The sequence below is a fragment of the Actinia tenebrosa genome, unplaced genomic scaffold, assembly GCF_029948245.1.
Source record: "Actinia tenebrosa isolate PJP-AT-01 unplaced genomic scaffold, QUT_ActTen_1.0 PGA_scaffold13__45_contigs__length_12533684, whole genome shotgun sequence".
Lineage (NCBI taxonomy): Eukaryota > Metazoa > Cnidaria > Anthozoa > Actiniaria > Actiniidae > Actinia > Actinia tenebrosa.
In genome coordinates this window covers 374,141-397,640 of record NW_028292573.1, presented here as the reverse complement: position 1 = coordinate 397,640, position 23,500 = coordinate 374,141, and the positions used below count along the sequence as shown (strand labels likewise).

Below are 23,500 nucleotides of genomic sequence, written 5' to 3'. Positions count from 1 at the left end.
TTCAGACCAAATTTGTTTTTAGGAAGGAAAACATTACTCAGCGAGCCAGATACAGGAATATCAAGCCATTTACGAATATACTTGTTAACAGAGGAATCAAGATTTTCTTTAAGGTGACTGCCTACTTTTGGAAATTGATTTAAGCTTTTCTTAAAACTTCGATCTTCCGAATTGAAATTTAATGCTGATTCCAAATCTGGAAAGAAAAATAGGGTGTCCCCAGCTCGTTTTCGAGATAATCAGCATTTAATGGGAGCCTACGCACGAGCTTTTGGAGTAAAAATTGCGCCACCGGAACTGATTAGAAAAAAATTAAGATTCATAAGATAATAGTTATTTGCAGACTATATGATTGCACGAACGAAGGCTAGTCAATCCTTCTACAATAATACATGGATATTTTCGACAAAAAGACAGAGAGATATATTGATTTGTCATATTTTGTAGTTTCGGTGCTCTTAAAAAATCTTATAAAGTCGAACAAAAATCCCTACAAAAATCTTTTCACGTGTTCCTGATTTAAACTTTTCCTAAAATGTTGATATAACCTTGATTTTTAGGAGTTTTTTCGAATGAGCTATTAAAAAATATAGAGTCCCGTGCAAAATTTGAGGGTTTTGCCCTTTTGAAGCTCAAAACGCGTATGGTTCTTCAATAAAATCTTGTAGATTTTTCAGCGGCTTTTGAGCGCGCGCACATCGTGGGCTCAAATCGAACGTTCAAAAGTAGGCAGCCACTTTAACCCAAGTTACGAAGAGGTTCGCTACAGTTAAGTGCCCGGATATTTTGGAGAGCACGAATCGATTATACAGCAGCAGTTTATTCTTAGAATGAAGAGGCTTTAGAACAATGGTGGACATCATATCATCTATTTCGGAAATGAGCTCTGATTTGTGTTTTTGGTTTGACATTTCGAAATAATAATAATAATAATAATAATAATAATAATAATAATGTGTGTGACCTGTGACCTCTGAAGCGAACGGACGCAAGTCCTGACGCTCCCGCTAAAGAACTGGGAAAACGCTAAAATAATGCGTCTCGTCACGATTATTCTGGTCCTAGTCATCTCCAACATGCCACCAAAGAAGACTACAAACACGCAAAACATTCGAAATCAAACAGAAGCTCGACAGAGAATTGAAACAACGAATGATGAACGACACCGCGTTAGAACGAAATGTACCCAAGAGATGAACACCGCTTTAATTGATTCTAGAATAGAAGCTGAACACCTGTATAACTCAGAGGATTGCCCCAGGAAAGATAATGGAAGGAAAATCGGAATTATGGAACTTACGAAGCGAATTTTTGAAGAGAAAGGATATGCTTATTTACAAAAAAGCAAAGGAAACTTAAATGATCAATATGCAAATCTGATGAAATCAACGAAGACTTGTACGAAAGCATTACCAAGGAAATGTTAGAACAAAAGAACGCAGAAGATTCTAAAGACCAGGAATGTAGTCAGAGTCCCACCAGGGAATACCAAAGAAAACAAACACAACAAGAACAAAGACCAGACATCACTCCACAATCAAATATTACTCCAATATTCAATGATTTATCTAAACTCGCAAATTCCATCTACTTAGAGATCAAGGACGATAACAAAGAGTTTAAAAACCGAGAACAAACAACAAAGAAGACCTACAAGTGTTACAAGCTCTCGTGACATCACAACCGGACGTTAACCATCTCAATACCTATGGAAACTCAATAGCTCTTATCGTAGATGAGCACGCCACCCCAACAAACCAGCGGTATCGTGATGAAAGTAACATCAGAACGAGACTATCGGGTCGAGCTTCGGATGATTTGCTAAGAAATGTACTACAAATCTTCGAGAGATCACTACATTTTGATGGATATCTTTGATATACAAAGAATTTTGTAGTCTTTCTAACTATGATCAAACACTATATATCTTTTGGAAGTACGCACAGAGTTTTGAAGGCAGAAGGCAAGGAATTCGATCGGCATTTGCCATCGAACTAAGTTCGTAATTTGCCGCAGAAAAGCCACTGAGAAAGAGCACTCCAAGTAACATATTTTCTTACATTTGTAACAAATAATTTCAAAGCTAAATGCTTTTTTAAGCCACATGGAGGATAGGGGGATTTGTTTGAAGCCAGTATCTATGCCACAAAGTTCGCTTTTACCCTTAAAAAAGCCACTGACAGAGATAGAAACGGAGTGACCGTTCGTACGGCATAATAAACGTAAACATATTGTAAACCTTTGATTATGGCAGTCGACTTTTGGTAATTTAAAAAAACTTGAATCGAACTATCCTATGTTTTTTAAGAAACAATAAGTGATACGAAAGAGCTTTACTAAGTCATATTCCATGAAAGTTTAGGTAATGTTTATGGTATTTTATGCTGGTCACGAAGTTCTTGTTTTGAAGCCGTGTGTCAGCATAGTCTGATAGTCTGCTAGTCCATCGTTTTTAAGTGTATAAAAGCTGTTCGCTTTCTATTTCTGAACGAAGATAGGATAGTTAAGTTTCGAACAACTCTTTTTAACATACTTGAGAACTACAGAACAAAATTGACTGCCGTACGAATAGACTATAAGAGCCCTCGTATGCAGTGTTTTACTGAGAGCCTCCTAGCATAGTGTGGACAGTATAAAAAAAATATTGGACTGCAAAGATCTCGGCTTCAAATCAATTATCTGTCATCCCAGTGGCTTAATAAAGCATTCATGTTCGAAATGCCAACTATAAATGTAAGACTTTTTGGTAACTCAGTTCTCTCTACGTATTTTGACTGATGAGCCATGCCATTTAGCGAGCCATTTTTAAAGTTATCAATGGTAGCAAAGCCACGATAATTCCTTGCTTTCTGCCTTCAAACTACAGTTCATACATCCAAAAGCTATATATTGTTTGACCATAGTTAGAAAGACTACAAAATACTTTGTATATCAAAGACATCTATGAAAATGTAGTGATCTCCCGAAGATTTGTAGTAAATTTCTTAGCAAATTATCCGAAGCTCGACCCGATAGTCTCGTTCTGATGTTACTTTCATCACGATACCGCTGGTTTGTTGGGGTGGCGTGCTTATCTACGATAAGAGCTATTGTGCAATTTATGCGACCACTGTTCGCACCTGCTCGAAAATTCTCCCAACCACATCGAGGTTTGCATTAGCCTGTGCAAACACAGTAAATGTATTTTATTTGTTTTATAAAATCATTTTCTTCAAAAACAAAAATAACGAAACACGATCAAATAAAACAGAAGAATTTAGTTCAAAGTTTTAAATACAAATTCTCCTTACATACTTGTGCATTTGCAATAACCAATCAGATTGCGCGAAAGAAGACCCTTAACCAATCAAATTGCGAGTTTTATACACGCCTCCAAGCATGAAATTCAAGTTGAAAATTTCTTATTTCAAAGCGAGAAGAAGCCAAACTTTGAGAAAGAGGCTTTTACAAGCAGATCTTGATAAAATAATAATTCCAAAGCTTAACCAATGGCTTTAGTCATTCTAGACCGAAAAGAAAACAATATTTTGAGAGCTAGAACTCGCTAAATTCAAGCTTGATTTCCGTCGGTGTTGTCGAAAGAGTTCGTCGAAATTCTCCGAGTTCAGGCTGGCAAATCTGGATTTTTTCGTTTTTGTTGAAGGCTCTTCTGGTGGTTCTACTTTTTCAGATGCTTCCTGTCTAAGCTTGGAAAATTAGCCATATTCTTCTAATTTTACTGGAGTTATGACTATTTGTGTACAAGTACAACTTCCAAACAAAACTCAAATTTTCCCGCCGGTGTCGACACGCGTCACAACCGTGTTTGCACAGGGAAATGCACGGCTCTCGGCCAATCACAGCACGCGTACTATCTGAATTATTTTATAATAACGATTATTACAAATTTCTCGGTAAATATGAGAACTCGACGCAACTAGAGGAACAAGTCTATAATGAAGCAAGTAAGGAATACCTGAAACGCTTATCCGTAATATGGTCAAGTAACATATCCATGCCAAGTACACGCGACCAAGACCTTTGCCCTACCTGGTCTTCAGTACCACATGTGGATAAGCGACTGGAAAATAAACCAACTGAAGGACATAGACCGACGCACAAGAGAGATAGTCAGAAAAGAAGGAGGAATGCACCATCACGAATCCATCAAACTACTCTACCTACCAGAAGAGCTAGGAGGAAGCGGCATGAAAAGCGTTGAGGACACTTTCAAATTAACAACAATCAAAATGGCTAACTATATCAACAACAGCAAAGACAAGAGGATCAAGCATGCAAGAACGCTTGAAATGAATAGAATCGCGCAAGGTAGAAGGCCAATTTTCAAACAGGCCACCAAGTACGCAGCAGAATATAACATCACGTGCGACTTTGATGATACATGCACTAAAATACCTACAAGTAAAGACCCTACACCTGCCAAAGAGACCAAAACGATAACCTCACCTTCACCAAAAGCAATAAAAGAGCTGCTGCGATCAAAGATCACGGAGAAGTATATAAAAGAAACAAAACAGCAGACATGGCTTGGAGCCTACACCAACCATTAACTCCAAGACAAACAGATTTCACCAACAGCCAACCAGATCCTGAAGAAGTGGAAAAACATTCCCGATATTGTCTACAGCGTACTTAAACAAGAGCATACGCCAACAACTACTACCAACAAAGACATACCAACAAAGCAAAGTACAGATGACCATCACAGACACCAAATGCAGAATGTGCCATATGGCTACAGAATCAACAACACATGTACTGAGTGGCTGCTCAAAGATCGCCCAAAGCCTTTACACAGCCAGACACGACAGAATGCTGAGACCGATATAGTACAAAACAGTAAAAGTACAACTTTCAGGAAAGCGACAATGGAAAGCCATGGTACCAACAAAGTCTACCATCAGCAGTACTTCAAAATGAAAAGGCAAAAATATACTGGAATGTACCCTTTCAACTTGAGAAAGCTCCAGAAAATAGTGCCAATAAACCCGACATAGTTGTAGAAGATAAAGAAACTAATGCTTGGACACTATTTGAAGGCACAGTTTGTCAAGTTGGTAAGATTGCGGAGAGAACTGTTTAAAAACAAGAAAAATACACGGAACTACGTGCAAGCATCAAAAAAGAGTGCAAAAGCTCAAGTGTAAATCAAATTAACATAGTGTTTGACTTTCTCGCAGGACATCACGAACAGCTAAGAAAAGACCTAAGAACAATTACATACAATACAGACAGGGAAGTGAACTTTCTTATAGAACGATGCCAGAAATGGATTTTAAGCCAGAACGTTAATATGGTCAAGAAGTTCTATGAATATGCATAAGCTGAAGAAAGGATTTTTAAAAATGATGAACTTAACCAGCCTAGACTTAATTAGTCCGCAGGTCAATGTAAACATGATATATACAGACAAATAAAACTTGCCATAATAATAATAATAATAATTTAATAATTTCTATAGCGCGATTTTCATGGCAAAATGATCAAATGCGCTTTACAATCGTAAGTGTTAATAAAAAGTGAAAAGAATAATATTTACAATTATGATAACTCTATTGATATATACAGTCAATGTTGTCCACCGTAAAAAGACATTTACACATTTGGACATTTAGACTAAAAGAAATATCACGTGTTTCATTGTGTATTCTTTGCCTTGTGTGCGTCAGCCTGAACTTTGAAATGTAAAATTCAACTCGTGAATTGAATCGAAAATCCAGAGTGCCCCGACCATTTAGCGAGGATTTAAGATGGAGAATGGTATTTCAGCGTTTGTTTTAAGCCAGAACGTTCGAGGAAACACGTGATAGTATTTCTTTTAGTCTAAATGTCTAAATGTGTAAATTTTTAAATGTCTTTTTTCGGTGGACAATGTTAATGACATTGACTGTATATAGTATGTAAACGAACTGTAAATTGTATAAAAACATGGAATCTGAAAAAACCTGATTATAAAACCAATTATCAAATATTAATACATGGCTATTGGTATTAATTAATAATAAGCTAATTTAAAATAATGCGTCTTAAGTTTCGATTTAAAAATATTAAGAGACGGTGCTTATCTAATATCTAATGGTAATGCATTCCAAAGCCTAGGTGCGGCAACAGTAAAGGAACATGTGACGGTAACCCTTACCTCTCATCTGCCTGTAATTTGTTTATATTTTTCTTTTTTTTTTTTTTTCCAACTATGATTTGATGTGAGGTAAATGCTAAATAAAATAAAATAAAATAACAGTCCCAAAGGGTAGCATATGATTTAAAATTAGCTATGGTGTTTATCATATGATCTAAGGCTATATCGCGAACTGTTTTCCTGATGTCCGCCTACAAGGGCACTAATGCATGGTGGGGCTAGTCCATTAATGGCTTTATACGCGAAAGTAATATTTCAAAATTAATACGCAAGATAACTGGTAACCAGTGAAGCTTCATGAGTAATGATGTAATATGACAGAATGTACCCTCTAAAAACGAGTCGCGCAGCGGCATTTAGAACTCTTTGTAATTTATCTATTTGGCAGCTGGGTATCCCATAAAGAAGGCTATTGCGATAGTCAATTTTAGTTGTTACGAACGAGTGAATAATGGTCTCGGCAGATTACTGTGAGAGATATTTCCTTATATTGTGTAACTGGAAGAAAACGGCACTACATGTTTTAGTGGCATGAGTGGCCATATCGAAATGTTCATTGAACCAAGCTCCAAGGTTCCTAATGCTATCGGATTTGCCTATTAGCGTTTCGGTTCCAACTGATATAGAGTCAATGGTGACCTTTCCCAGCTGCTGTATCGTTCCGATGATGATGAGCTCGGTTTTATCCCCATTTAGGAGAAGGGAATTAGAACGAGCCCAGTTCTTAACATCAGTGATACATAGTTCCATTGATGTGAGGGCAGCCTCTTGACTCGCTGAGTCTTTGTGACTGAATGAAAGATAGAGTTGCGAGTCATCCGCGTAGCAGTGAACACTCGCAGCATGGCGATCAATGATTTGAAACAGAGTGACATGTAGACATTAAACAACAAAGGCCCGAGACAGGATCCTTGGGGTACTCCGAAGTCAAGGTGAAAGTTATCTGATACCTTGCCATTGATAGTTATTTTTTGTGATCTTCCAAATAGATAAACCTTAATTTATCCGTATCTAACTTTTTGGCGTATTGATTTGGGGAACAATAATTATTCAGTAAAGGGTAATACGAATAATTTTTTTTTTTAATCAGATGAAGACTCTGAGCGTCTCTTTTAGCATTTAGATATTTTCAATGATAATCAATCACTGATTTGGTCACTTATCACTATGTGCTCTTTATATATGAGTATCATTTAAATCTACTTCCCACTCCATTTGTCTTCTAAGCATATATAATACTAGGCTTTCTTCTAAATCAACTTTTAAAATTCATGCATAATTAATGAGGGCCTAAGCCAATCCAGCTTTAGAAGTCAAGTCACATGAATATCATGTAAACCCGATACAAACCTTGCAATGAAAATGCTTATTAGATATAATCACTGGAGGTTTCAAAATTCGAAATTTCGCGGCAAAAGTAAAAAAATCGATTTTGTTCATACTTTGAAGTTAGATACCCTATCATAACATTAACCCCTGTGCACTTAGTTTTGCAAATTTGTTTTTTGTTTGAAAGAAATTTGAATGTTTAATGCAAACAGGCAATGCTAATTTGACAACTCTAAAATTGAGACGAATCATCGATCTTGTGCACGAAATACAATCAATACTTGACCTTTCTAACCTAATAAACTTCAAATATGCCTCTATACGTCTCACAACTATTTTTGGACATGTAGCTGTAGCGAAGAATTTCTAGAAGGATTATTTGCAAGACACAGCTTTCTTGAGCTTAAAAGTACCCTCAAAACAAGTGAGAATTTTACCATGGCCGAAACAACGGAAAAGCGAATTTTTCACTGTATGTGATGTCAAGATGATAGTGCTCAAGATTATGAAAATAATTCTTGGGTAAATGTGTTTTTAAGATTCTACGATCGACCAAATATGCCTAAATACGTTGTTTCTGAAAGGATCGTTTTTGCATAATTTAGCAAGTAAATGACTGCCAAAATTAAAATAATATTTTTCAAATCTTGTATAAGCCGTTTGGTACATCAATACTAAGCAAATTTAAAAATTTTTTTCAGAAGAAAGAGCAGCATTTACTCCCTACCGCATCACAAATCGTGAATTCTTGGTATAGTGACGGCCATCTACAAAAAACCGCGAAGGCGTTGCGTGACCACTGGCGGCCATGACCATTGGGGATCAAGAGTTCTCCTCAAGAATCTTATTTTTTTACCGGCCCAGCCACTTTAGAACTAAACTTAAATTTCGAAGCCCCCAAACAATGCTTTAAAAAAAAAAACAATTTCCCCTCTTGCATGCATTAAAAATTCACGTAATATAGGAATGCGTTTTACACGACGTGGTCAAAATTCAGTCAAGTTTTAATCACGTGGTGCAAAAAACGTGTCCTCGTGGTACAGCATTGGCATCACGTGGTCGATTTGAAATGTACTTGCGGATAACATAACAGACGCTATGAAGGCGATTAAAAAATCACAACTACCTCGGTCTACTGGGAAGAGTAGTAACGCAAACATAACTAGATTTGGCTTTCGATTTATAAACCTACATAACAGATGGCCGTCACTACACCAAGAATTCACGATTTGTGAAGCGGTAGGGAGTAAATGCTGCTCTTTCTTCTGAAAAAAATTTTTTAAATTTGCTTAGTATTGATGTACCAAACGGCTTATACAAGATTTGAAAAATATTATTTTAATTTTGGCAGTCATTTATTTTCTAATTTATGCAAAAACGATCCTTTCAGAAACAACGTATTTAGGCATATTTGGTCGATCGTAGAATCTTAAAAACACATTTACCCAAGAATTATTTTCATAATCTTGAGCACTATCATCTTGACATCACATACAGTGAAAAATTCGCTTTTCCGTTGTTTCGGCCATGGTAAAATTCTCACTTGTTTTGAGGGTACTTTTAAGCTCAAGAAAACTGTGTCTTGCAAATAATTCTTCCAGAATTCCTCGTTACGCTTACTTGTCCGAAAATCGTTGTGAGGCTTATAGAAATTCCATATTTGAAGTTTATTAGGTTAGAAAGGTCAAGTATTGATTGTATATTCTACACGAGATCGATGATTCATCTCAATTTTAGAGTCGTCAAATTAGCATATTATCTGTTTGCATAAACATTCAAATTTCTTCCAAACAAAAAACAATTTTGCAAAACTAGGTGCACAGGGGTTAATGTTATATGATAGGGTATCTAACTTCAAAGCATGAATTCGATTTTTTGACTGTTGCCACCACCTCTGATTTTTGCTGACAGTCGCTCTTAAATATAAAACTGGCTTCTCGATTTTACTGGATTTGCGTTTTTCATTTTTGTGGCCCGTCAAGTTGGATGCGGACGCAACCTTCAGAAAACAGTCTATTGAATTTTACTTTGCCTCACCTTAAGACTTCTTTGTAACATGATATCGCTGATCTAGAAATGAAATCAATAAAATCGTCAATTATATAAAAACTTCATCAATAAATCAAAGTCACTTTTGATCATAAAAGAATAATGAGACTTCAACACACCATGTTTCACATGTATGTATGGGAGCTGGCAATTACTAAACCTCATAAAACAATGGGCAATGGAATTTTATGATATCCCAGTCACGCCACAGGCTTACCAATTCGTGTCAGTGAGTTGGCTGGGCCTCCTGTGGCGATTATAACGTCTAATTCCCGCTGAGTAACGTTTTTGCTTCAAATTCACATAATTGCCACACTTTCTGGACTTGGAGGTAGCTCTTTGGGGTGGGGATTACGTGCGGAATTCGACCGTTTAGTTATATTGAGGAAGCTGAATTCACATATCCTTTTTCAAAATTCGACTTCCATTTTCTTTGTCCGCAGTGAGTGCGAAGCTGAAAGGTTTCGACATCGAGCTGAGAGTGCCGGTAGTGGATTCGGCAGCGAAAGCTGCCTGCCTTGTTGTCAATAGAAAGCACGATCAATCAAACCGTGTGGCGAACTCGTGGATACTAGTTGCGCTTTTCAGAGATTGCGCTCCCTGTGCCCTTCTTATGCTTGTTGACATTCGAAGGATTCAAAGTATTTCGCTCGATTTCACATTTTATATACCATCGCCAACTATTCCGGCCATGCGCCGCTCGGCAAGTCAGCGGATATCATGTATAAAATAGAAACGAGAGTTATTACAAAGAGGGAACAATGCTTTTGCTTCGTTTAGGCTACTTCCAAGCATTCCTATTTTGTAATCGTTGGACTTGCTACTGCTAGACATCATCCCTCATGGATCATTACGTATTACGGTGGCCCACAGGGGACAACTGCAAATAAATAAAAGCTGCTGCAAATAAATAATGATCGTTGAAAAAAAATGGAAATTTGCTGCAAACAAATAAAAGTTGCTTCAAACAATTAAAAGTTGCTGCAAACAAATAAAAATTGATTGGAAAATAAAAACAAAAGTTGCTGCAAACAAAAAGAGAAGGACTGGCACTAGCAGTGAGCAACGCTTAGCTAAGGAGTAGCAACATGTTTTGTAGCTATTGCAGCGCACAGGTGCTGTCTAATACCGCCAAGTTTTGCTACACTTGTGGCCGAGAGTTGGATCTAAAAGTTAATGAGCCAAAAAAAATCAGAAATTGTCGTTTGAAGACTTTAAAAACGAAAAGGGGAAGATAGGCAGGATAGAGGTGCGAAGCGTATCTCATACATGCATGCATACATGCATACATACATACATGCATACATGCATGCATCCATACACACACACATGCATACACACACACACGCACACACACATACATACATACATAACGTTATTTAGTGAAGCACGTCAATAAATAGGCAACTTTACAGCTGATGTGGACCTATTATAATAGAGTGCAAATAATATATAGAGATTATCACATGTTAAGAACTTGATATCGTTTTTATTCACGAGTTTTTCCGTATCATATTGTGAACGAGCGAATCCTCGAGCGAGTGAGCGATATGATACGGAAAAACGAATTTGAATTTGATAGAAATAAACACTAAATAGAGATTTATCTCGTCACTCTTGACTACTATCGTAGTTAAGTTACAGTTACAGTTCACCGTGAAGTGATATCGTATCACTTCACTGATATGGTTTTTATTCACGGCTTTAATTCACGGATATCGAGCTTAAATGTGTAATAAACCCGTGAAATAGATAGCTAGCTAACTAATTACTAACTTTGTGCTATTGGTTGCCTAAGCTAATTAGTCAAAGAAATAGGCGAGCCGTGACGGGTGAACTAGTGCACGTGCGCTACTCAAGGGCGCGCATTTTTAAATATTTTTGAGCAAGCTTGCAAAAACTGAAACAATATTTTATTGTACATGCTCAGTTTCCTTCGTATAATTTGACATGTTCGCATTTTCGAATTCGTATCTATTTAACAAACAAGTGAGCTTGATTCTTGTTTTATGACTTGATATTCAACTGATGACTGTATAATCTTCAAATTGTGTTTATTGTGTCATTGCTATGTCATTCTTAAAGCTAAATTATAAACGACGATAGTTTTTCCTCATTAATTGTCCAAACTGCGGGCAGAAGCAAAAGTGGCGTTCTACGAAGCTCAAACAAGTAGGGCAAATACGGTTCAATCGAAATGGTTTTTGGGCTGGCCAAAGGTAATACGAAGTAGACTCCTGGAGTACTGTAACATAACATGCACATTGGAGTGATTGATGCCTTTCTCGCCATTGTCAAGGAACAAGTAAGAAGATTTTATGGAAGATCTTGGCGAATTTATGTTTAACTGGCCTTTTAAATTATCTAATCAATGACGATTTTGATGTACTACAAATTTTAATTGTAACAAGCATTGACACGTGAAAACGTGTCAAATGTGCTGGGCACATTGGATACTTTGAATAAAGTAGAAGACTATTTGGGGTTTAGTCATTGTAAGACAGAAGAATGTCCGTGGATTCGGTTTGACTAAAATAGAATATTTTGTAATGCTGATATAGAAGAGATTTTTTTACGGTCAAATTGAACCAGCATAAACGAGTCTTGGTCGCAAACCCCAAAGCAAGCCTCCGTCTCTCTGAGAACCATGCAGTGTTATTGTGGCTCCATCGGCTCAAAAACACCACACAAAACATTGAACAGAGGATCCTTCATCTACAGAAAAAGTTTGGTCTCGAAAATTTACCTCAGAATACCCTGCGAGCAGAGTCTTCTTTACCTTCCCCCGAGTGAGAGAAAGGAAAGAAGACTCCTTCCTTTCTCTCACTCGGGGGAAGGTAAAGGAGAGTCTGCTCGCAGGGTAACCTCAGAATGGAAATATTACGAAAAACGTATCTCTTTCCCTACGCTTCTTAGTAAATGTGCCCCCCCCCCCCCCCCCCCCCCCAAACATCATGGCTTCGGAAACCGTGAAAGGATCTATAAATAAACTAATATAAAACTCGTGTGAGTACTCTTTTATGTGAATTATTACGCAGTAAATTCCTCGTCCACCCACTTACTCATTGAAGGTTTCGGCATAAAATCCCTTTTTTCATAGCAATGATCAACTGTCACTAGCTATGATCTAATATTAATCTATATATAGGTACAGGAAACCATTAGTAGAGAATGGTGAAAATAGCTAGGGATAGTTGATCATAGCTAGTGACAGTTGATCATAGTTAGGAACGGTTGATAATAGGTAGGGACGGTTGATCATAGCTAGGAACAGGTAATCATAGCAAGGGAGAGGTGAGGAATAAGTGTGGAATACTTCTATGGGAGACTATACGTATGATCGATTATATGACATTCTACCATGAAGTACATCCCTTCCAAGGAAAACAAACACTCGATCGATCGATAAAAGTCAATAAAATACACAAACTGGACGACAAACTCGATGGAGATTCAATGTTTTGGCTGTTTTCAGGTGGTTTCAAGATGGTTTCAGGCCGTTTCAGGTCGTTTCAGGTCGTTTTAGGTGGTTTCAAGTCGTTTCAGGTCATTCCTTGTTTTAGTCACAACCAGTACTATTTTAGATCAATGACGCAGTAGAAATTCCTGGCCCGCCCCCATTCAAGCTTACGGCATGAAATACGTTTTTTTCATAAAAATATTCGACTAGAAATAAATATGTTTTGCTAATCAAACCAAATATCATTTTTCTTGCTAATAAAATAATATAAAACTCGTGCGAGTACTATTTTACATCAATGACGCAGTAGAAATTCCTGGCCTGTCCATTTACAATCTTTTGTTTACGTAACTAATTTGAATTGTATCAAAAAACAAAAATCGCACTTTAAGTTTCTAATTTAGCTCCAGTTTCTAATTATCAGCCATCTTCCCAGGCATTTTCATTGAAGAAAGAAGACTTGCATCGTTTTGAACAATGACAGTCTCGATTTTCCGGAAGAAAATCGATAGTGAATAAAGTTTTATCTAGCAGCTGTTGTTCGAGGTAATATACAAAAGCCATGTGTTAAGTTTGCTGTTGTTTATCTACCCTTGAGAAAAATATATAATCTACTTTCTTCGATCGAGTATTTTCTTCGAATGTCTTGCCTTTGCATTTGAACTTTTAAGCTTTTTCTAAATTTGAGTTTTTAAAGAAAATTATACTATCTGCACTGTGGAATACTATAGGTTTGGCTTTCTTGAGTTGAATAAAATTAGTTTCTAGTGGTTTGACTATTTATTCGTTTATAGTTTGTTAGATTAAGGAAATTCTTAAATTGTTTGTCGGGCTTCTGACGCGTACTGTGAATAAAAGTAAGCTACTCTTTTTCCTCTTTAATAAAACTACCTTCGATTGACTTAAATAAATAAAAAAGTACATTGTCGTTGTTATTATACGAAGTATACGTTTGAATCTTGATATCAAATTTTTTAGAATTGTATAAGATACTCAAAAATACAATTTTTGGTAATCTAGCCGGTCACGTCAAATCAAGGACGTAAGACAAGACGAAGCGATCTCGAAATACATGGCGAATTTTAGGCCTAACCGAATAAATAAAATTTCTGATTGAAATTTATCCGGCATAGTGTGGACGGGGCCTGATAAGTATTTCAATTTCCCATTCGTCAACATTGTCCTTTTCTTTAAGCCCAAGATCACTTAGCCTTCTTTTCAGTGTTCTCAGGTGCATCTTGTGGCCTTTTCATCTCAAGTAAACCAATAACATCGTACCGGTAACCGCGATGAAACCGTTATTAAGTCATCTGCTAATATTACAGGTTCATTCAGTCATTGACATCACTTATTTGAAGATCCAACTCTCGGCCACAAGCGTAGCAAAACTTGGCGACGTTAGACAGCACCTGTGCGCAGCAATAGCTACAAAACATGTTGCTACTCCTTAGCTAAGTGTTGCTCACGTGGCCGCCATATTGGATCTTGAAATACTAACTACTAGTGCCAGTTCTTCTCGCGCAGACGTTTTTACTTTTTGTTTGCAGCAACTTTTATTTAATTTGCAGCAACTTTTGTTTTTATTTTCCAATCAACTTTTATTTGTTTGCAGCAACTTTTAATTGTTTGAAGCAACTTTTATTTGTTTGCAGCAAATTTCCATTTTTTTTCAACGATCATTATTTATTTGCAGCAGCTTTTATTTGTTTGCAGCTGTCGCCTGTGGGCCACCGTATTATTACGAACTAAATTCGTTGTATAAAACTTGCAGCGATAGTATATGACATAACATGGTCTTCTAGGATCTGGTTTCGGTCGCCTCGACCTGATTCGGCATTAAATCCGTAATTAAATCGTGGTAACTTCCTAAGTAAATGAAACACACGATCAAAAATCGACAGATATCCGTTTACTTATCGATCTGCTAAAACCTTACTGAGTGAGCGAGTGAGTGGCACATTTGCACATTCAGACCCCTCACAACAACTCGTTTTTACGCTTCGCGTATCCACGAGTTAAAAACGATCGTTCAAAAAACACCCTAAAACGTAACTAAATCAAAAACAAATACGCCAGAAGTGTTCATAGGGGAAAAAAATATTATTTACATTGTAGTTTTAAAGAATATACTAGTTCGAGCAATCTCTGAATTTCTTTCAAAAACCACCCTAAAACGTACATAAATCAAAAACAATTACGCCACAAGTGTTCATATGAAAATATATATATATTTCTTTACATAGTAGTTTTAAAGAATATACTAGGTTCCAGCGATCTCTGAATTTGAAGCAAAAGTTTAAGGTGGCTCCGCTGGGTTTTATCCGCGCGATACCGTGCAACTTCAAATCGCAAATACTCGGACGCAAACAATCCAATACTAAAAAATGTTTTAGAGGTTTCAAAGGAAAGATGAAATTTTCGAATGAGCATGTTTTTACTGAAATCGGAATTAATATAAGATTGCTGTTAAGCGTTGGTGCGTTTACTTTATTGCCTATTTTCCCCATTTTTTGACCTAGGTTTTTAAATTGCTTTTGAGATATTGGAGGATGAGTAATTTGCTCAAGGTAAATTGGTACAGAAAATTTGGAGAAAATCTGTATGAGCATTTTCGAGAAATTTCATATTTCATTTTCATATTTCATAAAAAATTTGCAAAAACAAAACATGTTAGTAATTTTTTTTAAAACCCAGTGGAGCCACCTTAACTCAGCAGGAAGCCCAAACAACTCACTGACAAAAAATGGTAAGCCTACGGTTACATCAAATACCATAAACCTTGACTTTTTTCCATGACCTGACCGTGTATCGTTATGTTACCATCGCTACCCTATGTCAAAAAGATCGAAGGCCATTTTCTTATTAACAGACTGAAATTTCTAGCTTTACATAGTAATTTTTTTAACTTTGTATAATCTAAGTCACTTCATAACCAAAGGATTTCTTTCATCAAGAGAACATCAAATAGATTTTCAAATGGTTAGAGGCCCATGTATGGGAGATCTGCTCTTTTACTCTATATCCTTTTTTCTTTCATATAACAGGAAAGTAAAGATTTTATTAACACAAATTGTAAAATAAAGCGAAATCTTGATTTTGCTGAACGGAAGCTTTTCCATAGTACGATGTTAATTATCCGAAATAAAATAAATAAATGAATATTTCGAAGGGCAGTTCTTCGTTACGGACGTTACATTCAGACTCCAATTAACAACTTTACTAACCCTTTTATACGAAGAGTTTGCAATGTTTTTGTTATTTATCTAGCGAGTTTGATGAGTTAATGAAAGAATCTACAAAAAATGGAACTCCGATATTGTTATTTAAATTTTCTACACGGGTTAAAAGCAGCGTTACGGACGTTACATCGAAATTACCTAACACTTTTTACCACCTATCAATTTATAAATATTCCTGCGAAATGTTTGTCAATATAACTATTGCTTTTCATAAATGTTTTTGTGGGTGGATAAAGTTTTCAAATTAGGGGGTAAAATTGAATTTGTTAGATTTAAAGTTGCAGAAAAATAGTTTATTGTAACGTTGCGGACGTTACACAATTTCGTTACGGACGTTACACTCTGAAACACATCAAAAGATAATATTGTTAACGCATAATTTTAGTCCATTTCACGGTTACCTGGACGCCATCTTGGATTTGCATGAAAGCAAGGCTGACCTTGAGTCGTCTGGAAAGGCTCGAAAAGTTTAAACGGTAGTTCCGGTGACTGTTCAAGTAAAAATGAGCACATTCTAAATCAAGAGAAGTTGAGACACTGGACAAAAGAACTGAAGATATTGTAACTAGTTGTAATATCGAAGAGGATGTTGCAGTTCCAGTGGAAAACATCGATAATATGGTGGTAAATGTGTTATGGCAATGTAACTTGCATCTCAATAAATTTTACACACTTGACTTTGTGAGCTTTGGAGATTAATAACTAGTGTTCCAATTTACCTTTAGGGCTACCAAGAAAACTCTCAGGATAAACTTATAAAAGAGCTGAGGATGCTACTCAACGGCAGGCATGGTTATCGAATCCTGGTCTAACTGTTCGCCGACTCATGTCTACTGTATATCACTACTCAAATCTGCCGGTCAACAAGTCAACAAAACATGGAATAATTTCGCTGTTTATTCCTGGTCATGACCCGCCAGTAGACATAACTATCTGCAGCGATATTGCGGTGAACCCTGGACCTATTTTTACAGATTTCCTGGCCAATTCAAATCATTCTAGATCTCCATCCACGACTCGTTAAAGCCAGAATTTCCAGAATTTTCATATTGCTTCGAGTTTGAATACTAATCAGGTTACATCTACCTGTGAACAATACCCTCCAATTCCTACGAGGACCACAACTAGATCTTATGGAGGACGCGAATATTCTACCAGAAACTTGAATAATTTGGTGTACATTAAGCCAGTTAGTGCCCCAAACCGGTACTATGCGTCGCCTAGAGTCAAGCTTGGCCTGTGGAATGCTCGTTCCATAAAGAACAAAATGGCTCATTTATGTGACTTCGTTATCTCCAATCAACTTGATATCATGGTTTTGACTGAGACTTGGCTCAGCGGAGATGACCGTGACGCCCGGACGATAGCTGATCTTTCAAATGCACTGCGTGGTCATAGGGTCATCCATCATCCAGAGTGAGTAAAGCTGGGGGAGGCGTTGCTGTAATTTTGCGCAAAGGGTTTGAATTTAAATCGATAGATCACCCCACATATAGTGCTATGGAGTGTCTTGATATCACTATAAAAGCTGGAAGTATCTCTGTGCGAATCGTGTCTATCTGCCGACCTCCTCCATCAGCCAAGAACAAACTAACTTCAACTATGTTCTTTGAAGACTTCGGTCAATTGACAGAAGACTTATCGACTTTCCAAGGCTCCTGCTTAAGGTGGCTCCACTGGGTTTTATCCGCGCGATACCGTGCAACTTCAAATCGCAAATACTCGGACGCAAACAATCCAATGCTAAAAATGTTTTTAGAGGTTTCAAAGGAAAGATGAAATTTTCGAATGAGCATGTTTTTACTGAAATCGGAATTAATATAAGATTGCTGTTAAGCGTTGGTGCGTTTAATTCATTTCCTATTTTCTCCATTTTTTGACCTAGGTTTTTAAATTGCTTATGAGATATTGGAGGTTAAGTAATTTGCTCAAGGTACAGAAAATTTGAAGAAAATCTGTATGAGCATTTTCGAGAAATTTCATATTGAAGTTTTAAAGTATAAAAAATTTGCAAAAACAAAACATGTTAGTAACTTTGTGGAAAAGTAGTTTATTTTTTCAGTTTTGAGTTCCTAATCTTATCTAAAGAAGTTGGACTTTGGAATAATGGGTAAAAATTATTGTATGGAAATCGTACCATTTGATATTTCAAAATATTTGGTCGACTTAAATTGGCTATGAGCCGTATTTTTGGACTATTGTGTTATGTTAATTAACATGCTCGTAAATTCAAATCTACAGTGTGCTGTATGAGCTGGTCAATCATGGTCGATGCTTAATAGGACGTTTGCATGATGGCGTCATTTGACTCCCACTATCAAGATACTTCGCGAATTTTCTTTCTCATTTAAATTTGTATTCCCTCATGAGAATAGTAAGACAATTGGTACTAATTAACTGAACAAAAGAAAGTGTGCAAGGGAGTCTGGTAGTAGAGGTCAATGACGCCATCGTGCAAACGTCCTATTGCTTTCCGAAAATGTTTCCGAACTATGTAAATTAAGCACCGCGTTACTCAATTTGATTAATTTGTGGCATGTCCACACCAGTAAAGAGTTTTTAAATACGTGTCCAAGTACCTTGATATGAAAATCCCGTGTCTATATGTTTTAAAGCGCAGAGAACCAGATACTGCGTGACAAAGTCTTGTGATTCTTGGTAGTGCTTAATTTACATAGTTCGGAAACGTTTTCGGAAAGCAATTTTAAAGCATTGACCATGATTGACTAGCACTGGAATTTACCCGAATGTGATAAATGAGGACAATACGGATGAAAAATCAAATAAACAAGGGCTAAAGAGAATCGCCGTCCCGTACAGTTCTCGATGCGGATTAAAGTTTGAAAGCTTTAAAATGAATCAATGAAAATGAAATTTTGACATCTCGGTGCCTATACATTGCAGTCAATATTGACTAAAATTTAAAAAAATTCATCGAGTATATTTGAATTTGCGAGCATGTTAATTAGCATAACGCAATAGTCCAAAAATACGGCTCATAGCCAATTTAAGTCGAACAAATATTTTGAAATATCAAGTGGTACGATTTCCATACAATAATTTTTACCCATTATTCCAAAGTCCAACTTCTTTAGATAAGATTAGGAACTCAAAACTGAAAAAATAAACTACTTTTCCACAAAGTTACTAACATGTTTTGTTTTTACAAATTTTTTATACTTTAAAACTTCAATATGAAATTTCTCGAAAATGCTCATACAGATTTTCTTCAAATTTTCTGTACCTTGAGCAAATTACTTATCCTCCAATATCTCAAAAGCAATTTTCTTTCCTTCTCTCACATCCCTATAGAACCGAGAAAGTCGCATTAGAGATTAATCTTCGCGTCTTTAAGCCATGAAATTTGCCTGTACTCACATACTACCTCGCTTGTTCTGACCCGTACTTGGAGCTCACTGTACACCAATTCAACGGATTTCTTTCGGCAATCGACCCGAGGTCACGCCGGAAGAAATCCTTTTGTATCTTAGGCCGTTAAAAATACACTCACCATAATTTCGAAGAAAGATTATAAAGTTATAAATTATAAGTTAAACACTTTTGTATCATAGGCCGTCAAAAAATGCAGTACCCGATTTCGAAGAAAGACTATATCCAAATCCAACCCGCATTTACGATACGAAGACTTCCGGCGTGACCTCGGGTCGATTGCCGAAAGAAATCCGTTGAAATGGTGTACAGTGAGCTCCAAGTACGGGTCAGAACAAGCGAGGTAGTATGTGAGTAGAGGCAAATTTTATGGCTTAAAGACGCGAAGACTAATCTCTAATGCGACTTTCTCGGTTCTATAGGGATGTGAGAGAAGGGTCATGACTAAAATTTGGCGCTGGAAAGAAAATTCGAAGACGTACGAGGTTTCAAAGACCCGTGATGGTCCGCTTTTGGGACTCGAGTTTCCAACCTTCTCTTATTTCTTACTGGTGGGGAAAAAAATCTTAAAACGGGCTAAATTCAAAAAATAACCACGCAGAGCGAAAGAAGTGCTATTTCTCAATGATCGGGTAAAATGTCGAGGCTTTATTTCACGTTTCAATGATTTTATTGAAATTTTTGATGAATCTCCATACATTTCCTTATAACAGGACACCACAGAAACCAAGCTTGGGCTACCTGTGCCTAGACCATGTCTCGTTAAAGTTCTTTCTAATAGTCGAAGAATGTGTGGCATAGACCTTGATCATTTTGGTGAGGGTTTATCTCCTCTCCCATTACTCAACAGCCCGCCTCCTGATTTATCAGCAGCAGTCGACGCTTACTACTCTGAGCTCAAAAACTTACTTGATGAGCATGCTCCAATCCAAGAACGTTTTATCACCTTGAGACCTCACGCACCTTGGTATTCTGATAGTCTACGTTCCCTCAAACGTGAGAAACGACGATGGGAAAGAAAGTGGATTAGATCTGGCTTGAAATACACAAACAGATCCACAAGGAAACTTCAATGAGATATTACGATGCAGTCAAGGAAGCGAAAAGAGCCTATTACAATAATAAGGTTCTGAACTCCGACCAGAAACAGCTGTTTCAACTAATTGACGGTCTGTTTATAGTGAAAGGTCCACCTATATTTCCTATCCACGATTCTCCTCAAGAACTCGATGATAGATTAGGAAAAAAACGCCACCTAAAAGTCTATTTATACTCGTTCCTGAACACTAACCAGTGTGCACTCTATCTGTGTTTGAACCAGTCACACCTGATATCGTAAAGAAGTCTATCATGAATGCACCTTCTAAAATCCTGCTCATTAGATCCGCTCCCGACGAGTATGGTGAAAACAATCATCGATGTTCTTCTCCAGAGTATCACCTCTATAATAAATCATTCTTTGGAATCTGGCGTGTTCCCTGATTCTCTCAAGCATGGTGACTCCAGTATTGAAAAAATCTGATATGGACCACGAGGTACTTTTGAACTACAGGCCCATCAGCAACCTTCCTTTCCTTGGTAAAGTAATTGAGCGATCGGCGGCAACTCAGCTCAAGCGCTATCTGGTTGAAAATGTTCTTTACACCACAAATATACATACATACATACATACATACATAAACTTGGACTTGATGAGTAGTTACTCGAAAGAGTCATACTTTAGTATATTACAACGGAAGTCCAAAAAGTTTGAGGTTCTAAAAGTATCCGGCAGTGCATTCCATAAAGTAGCAGCTAAATAAGAAAAAGAGTGAAGGCCATATGTAGTTGTTTTAGGTTTAGGGAGAGACAGAATGTAGTTACCGCGTAAATTATAGGAAGTAGACCGGAAAGTAAACATACTGTTTAGATATCCTGGGTAGTGAGAAAAAAATAGACTTTTGTACAATATGATTAAGAAATTCTGAAGGCGTCTAACTTGTAGAGATTTTAGGTTGACCTTCTCAAGTAATAAATCATATGAAGAATCATAATCTTGTAAAAGGAACCTTAATATTCGCTCGTTTAAAGCTTCCATTTTGCTGGCATTGCGCGCACCGCAAAAATGCCACACCGACGAGCAGTAATGAAAATGCGGCAAAATGAAAGCCTTATACAGCTTTATTAGTGTCCCTTGAGATAAGTTTTCTAAATCTTAACATAACATTAAACTGATTGTTGATCTTTTTGCAAATGGCGGAGATGTGATTGTCAAAGGAGAGCTTATTGTCTATATTCATTCCAAAAATGTCCAGAGAATCTTTCACAGGGAATGAGAATTTGTGGTCAGTTTTTCCCAAAATCAGCGCTTGTGCTTGGTTTCGTTAACTTTCATTGCGTTCACCTTATACCATGTGTTTGCTTTAGCTACTTCACTACATAAACAGTGTTCAAGTTCTGCTGGATCAGTGCCTGAACAGTATACTTGATGATCGTCCGCATATGCATTTAACTTGGCTTCTGTGACGTGGAAAAACAAATCGTTTATGAATATGTTGAATAGCATTGGTCCTAAGACGCTACCCTGAGGAACTCCACGGCCAATATCAGTCTGCATATCGAGCACACCACAGTACCGAAACAGCCATGCTGCGTGTTTCAAACGACATTAACTTAGCTCTTGATAACCATAATGAAGTCGTGTTGGTATTGCTTGGTCTGTCTTCAGCGTTTGACACGATCGACCATAGTATCCTTTATTTTGACAAACTGGAAACTCACTTTGGTTTAAGGAATACTGTCCTTGCCTGGATCAAGTCCTACGTGTCTAACCGCTCACAGTTTATAGTAATCAACCAAACTAGGTCTAGTCCATCTGTTTTGGGGTGCGGTGTCGCCCAAGGCTCCGTGTTAGGCCCTTTGCTGTTCTCTTTATACGTGGCACCACTCGAAGCAATTATTTACTAACACGGCCTCAAATCCATGATTTACGCTGATGTAAGTGGTTATGCAGAGATCAGAGCAACCCTCGTATCTTACTAAACTAGAGCAGTGTGCTAAGAACATTGTACAGTGGATTACTAATAACAAGCTTGTTTGTAACTCTTCTAAGACTGAGGTAATTCACTTCTCGTCGAGTTATCTCCCTCGTGATCCTATAGAAAAGATCAATATCAACGGTGTTACGATTACGTCTACATTCAATGTACGTGACCTTGGAGTAACACTTGACCATTCTTTAAGCTTAAGGATGAGTGCTCACATCAATAAGTACAGAAAAACTGATCCATGCTTTTATCACTTCAAAATTGGATTACTGCAATAGCCTTCTATATGGGTTACCAGACAAGGACATTTCCAAACTCCAACGTAAACAGAACTCTGCTGCTCGTCTTGTCACTAAAACTAGAATGTCCGACCATATTGCGCATTTGATCATATTCACATGTTAAAGTCGCCCTTTATAAATATTAAATATCATTATCATTATTATTATTATTATTATTATTATTATTATTATTATTATTATTATTATTATTATCATTCATATTATATCACACCCATTTTACGCAATCTTCATTGGCTCCCTGTACGCCAGCGCATCACTTACAAGATCCTGCTGGTTACTTACAAGGTCTTAAATGGCATGGCACCTGGACACCTGGTTGATTTGCTCACCCTACTCAAGCAAAACAGAGTCCTACGATCTAATACTAATGACCATTTACGCCTATCAAGACCAAAGTTCAGAACTAATATAAGAACTATGGATCTCGCACTTTTTAAATCGCGAGCTATGGATCTCGCGCGTGTATAATATATTTATTCATTTATTCACTAATTGATTTATTCTATATTGTAAGAGCATTGAGACATTGTGTAATGCGCTAGAATAAAATTATTATTATTATCATC

At 37.0% G+C, this 23,500-nt stretch overlaps 1 protein-coding gene and 1 long non-coding RNA gene across 4 annotated transcripts in view; one reads left to right on the top strand and one right to left on the bottom strand.

The window, feature by feature from the left end:
• The window catches only part of LOC116291021 (anaphase-promoting complex subunit 7), a 136,516-nt gene that overhangs the window by 100,379 nt on the left and 12,637 nt on the right, over window positions 1-23,500 (bottom strand). For all 3 annotated transcript variants that reach the window (XM_089029049.1, XM_089029051.1, XM_089029050.1), the window contains exon 6: window positions 9,506-9,538. In XM_089029049.1, coding sequence (XP_088885175.1) covers window positions 9,506-9,538 — 33 coding nt within the window. The remainder of the gene's footprint in view (window positions 1-9,505; window positions 9,539-23,500) is intronic.
• LOC148911529 (uncharacterized) lies at window positions 16,662-21,639 on the top strand. The gene is made up of 3 exons (XR_016119620.1): window positions 16,662-16,840; window positions 16,942-17,632; window positions 20,320-21,639. It is a non-coding gene; the product is annotated as an uncharacterized LOC148911529 (long non-coding RNA).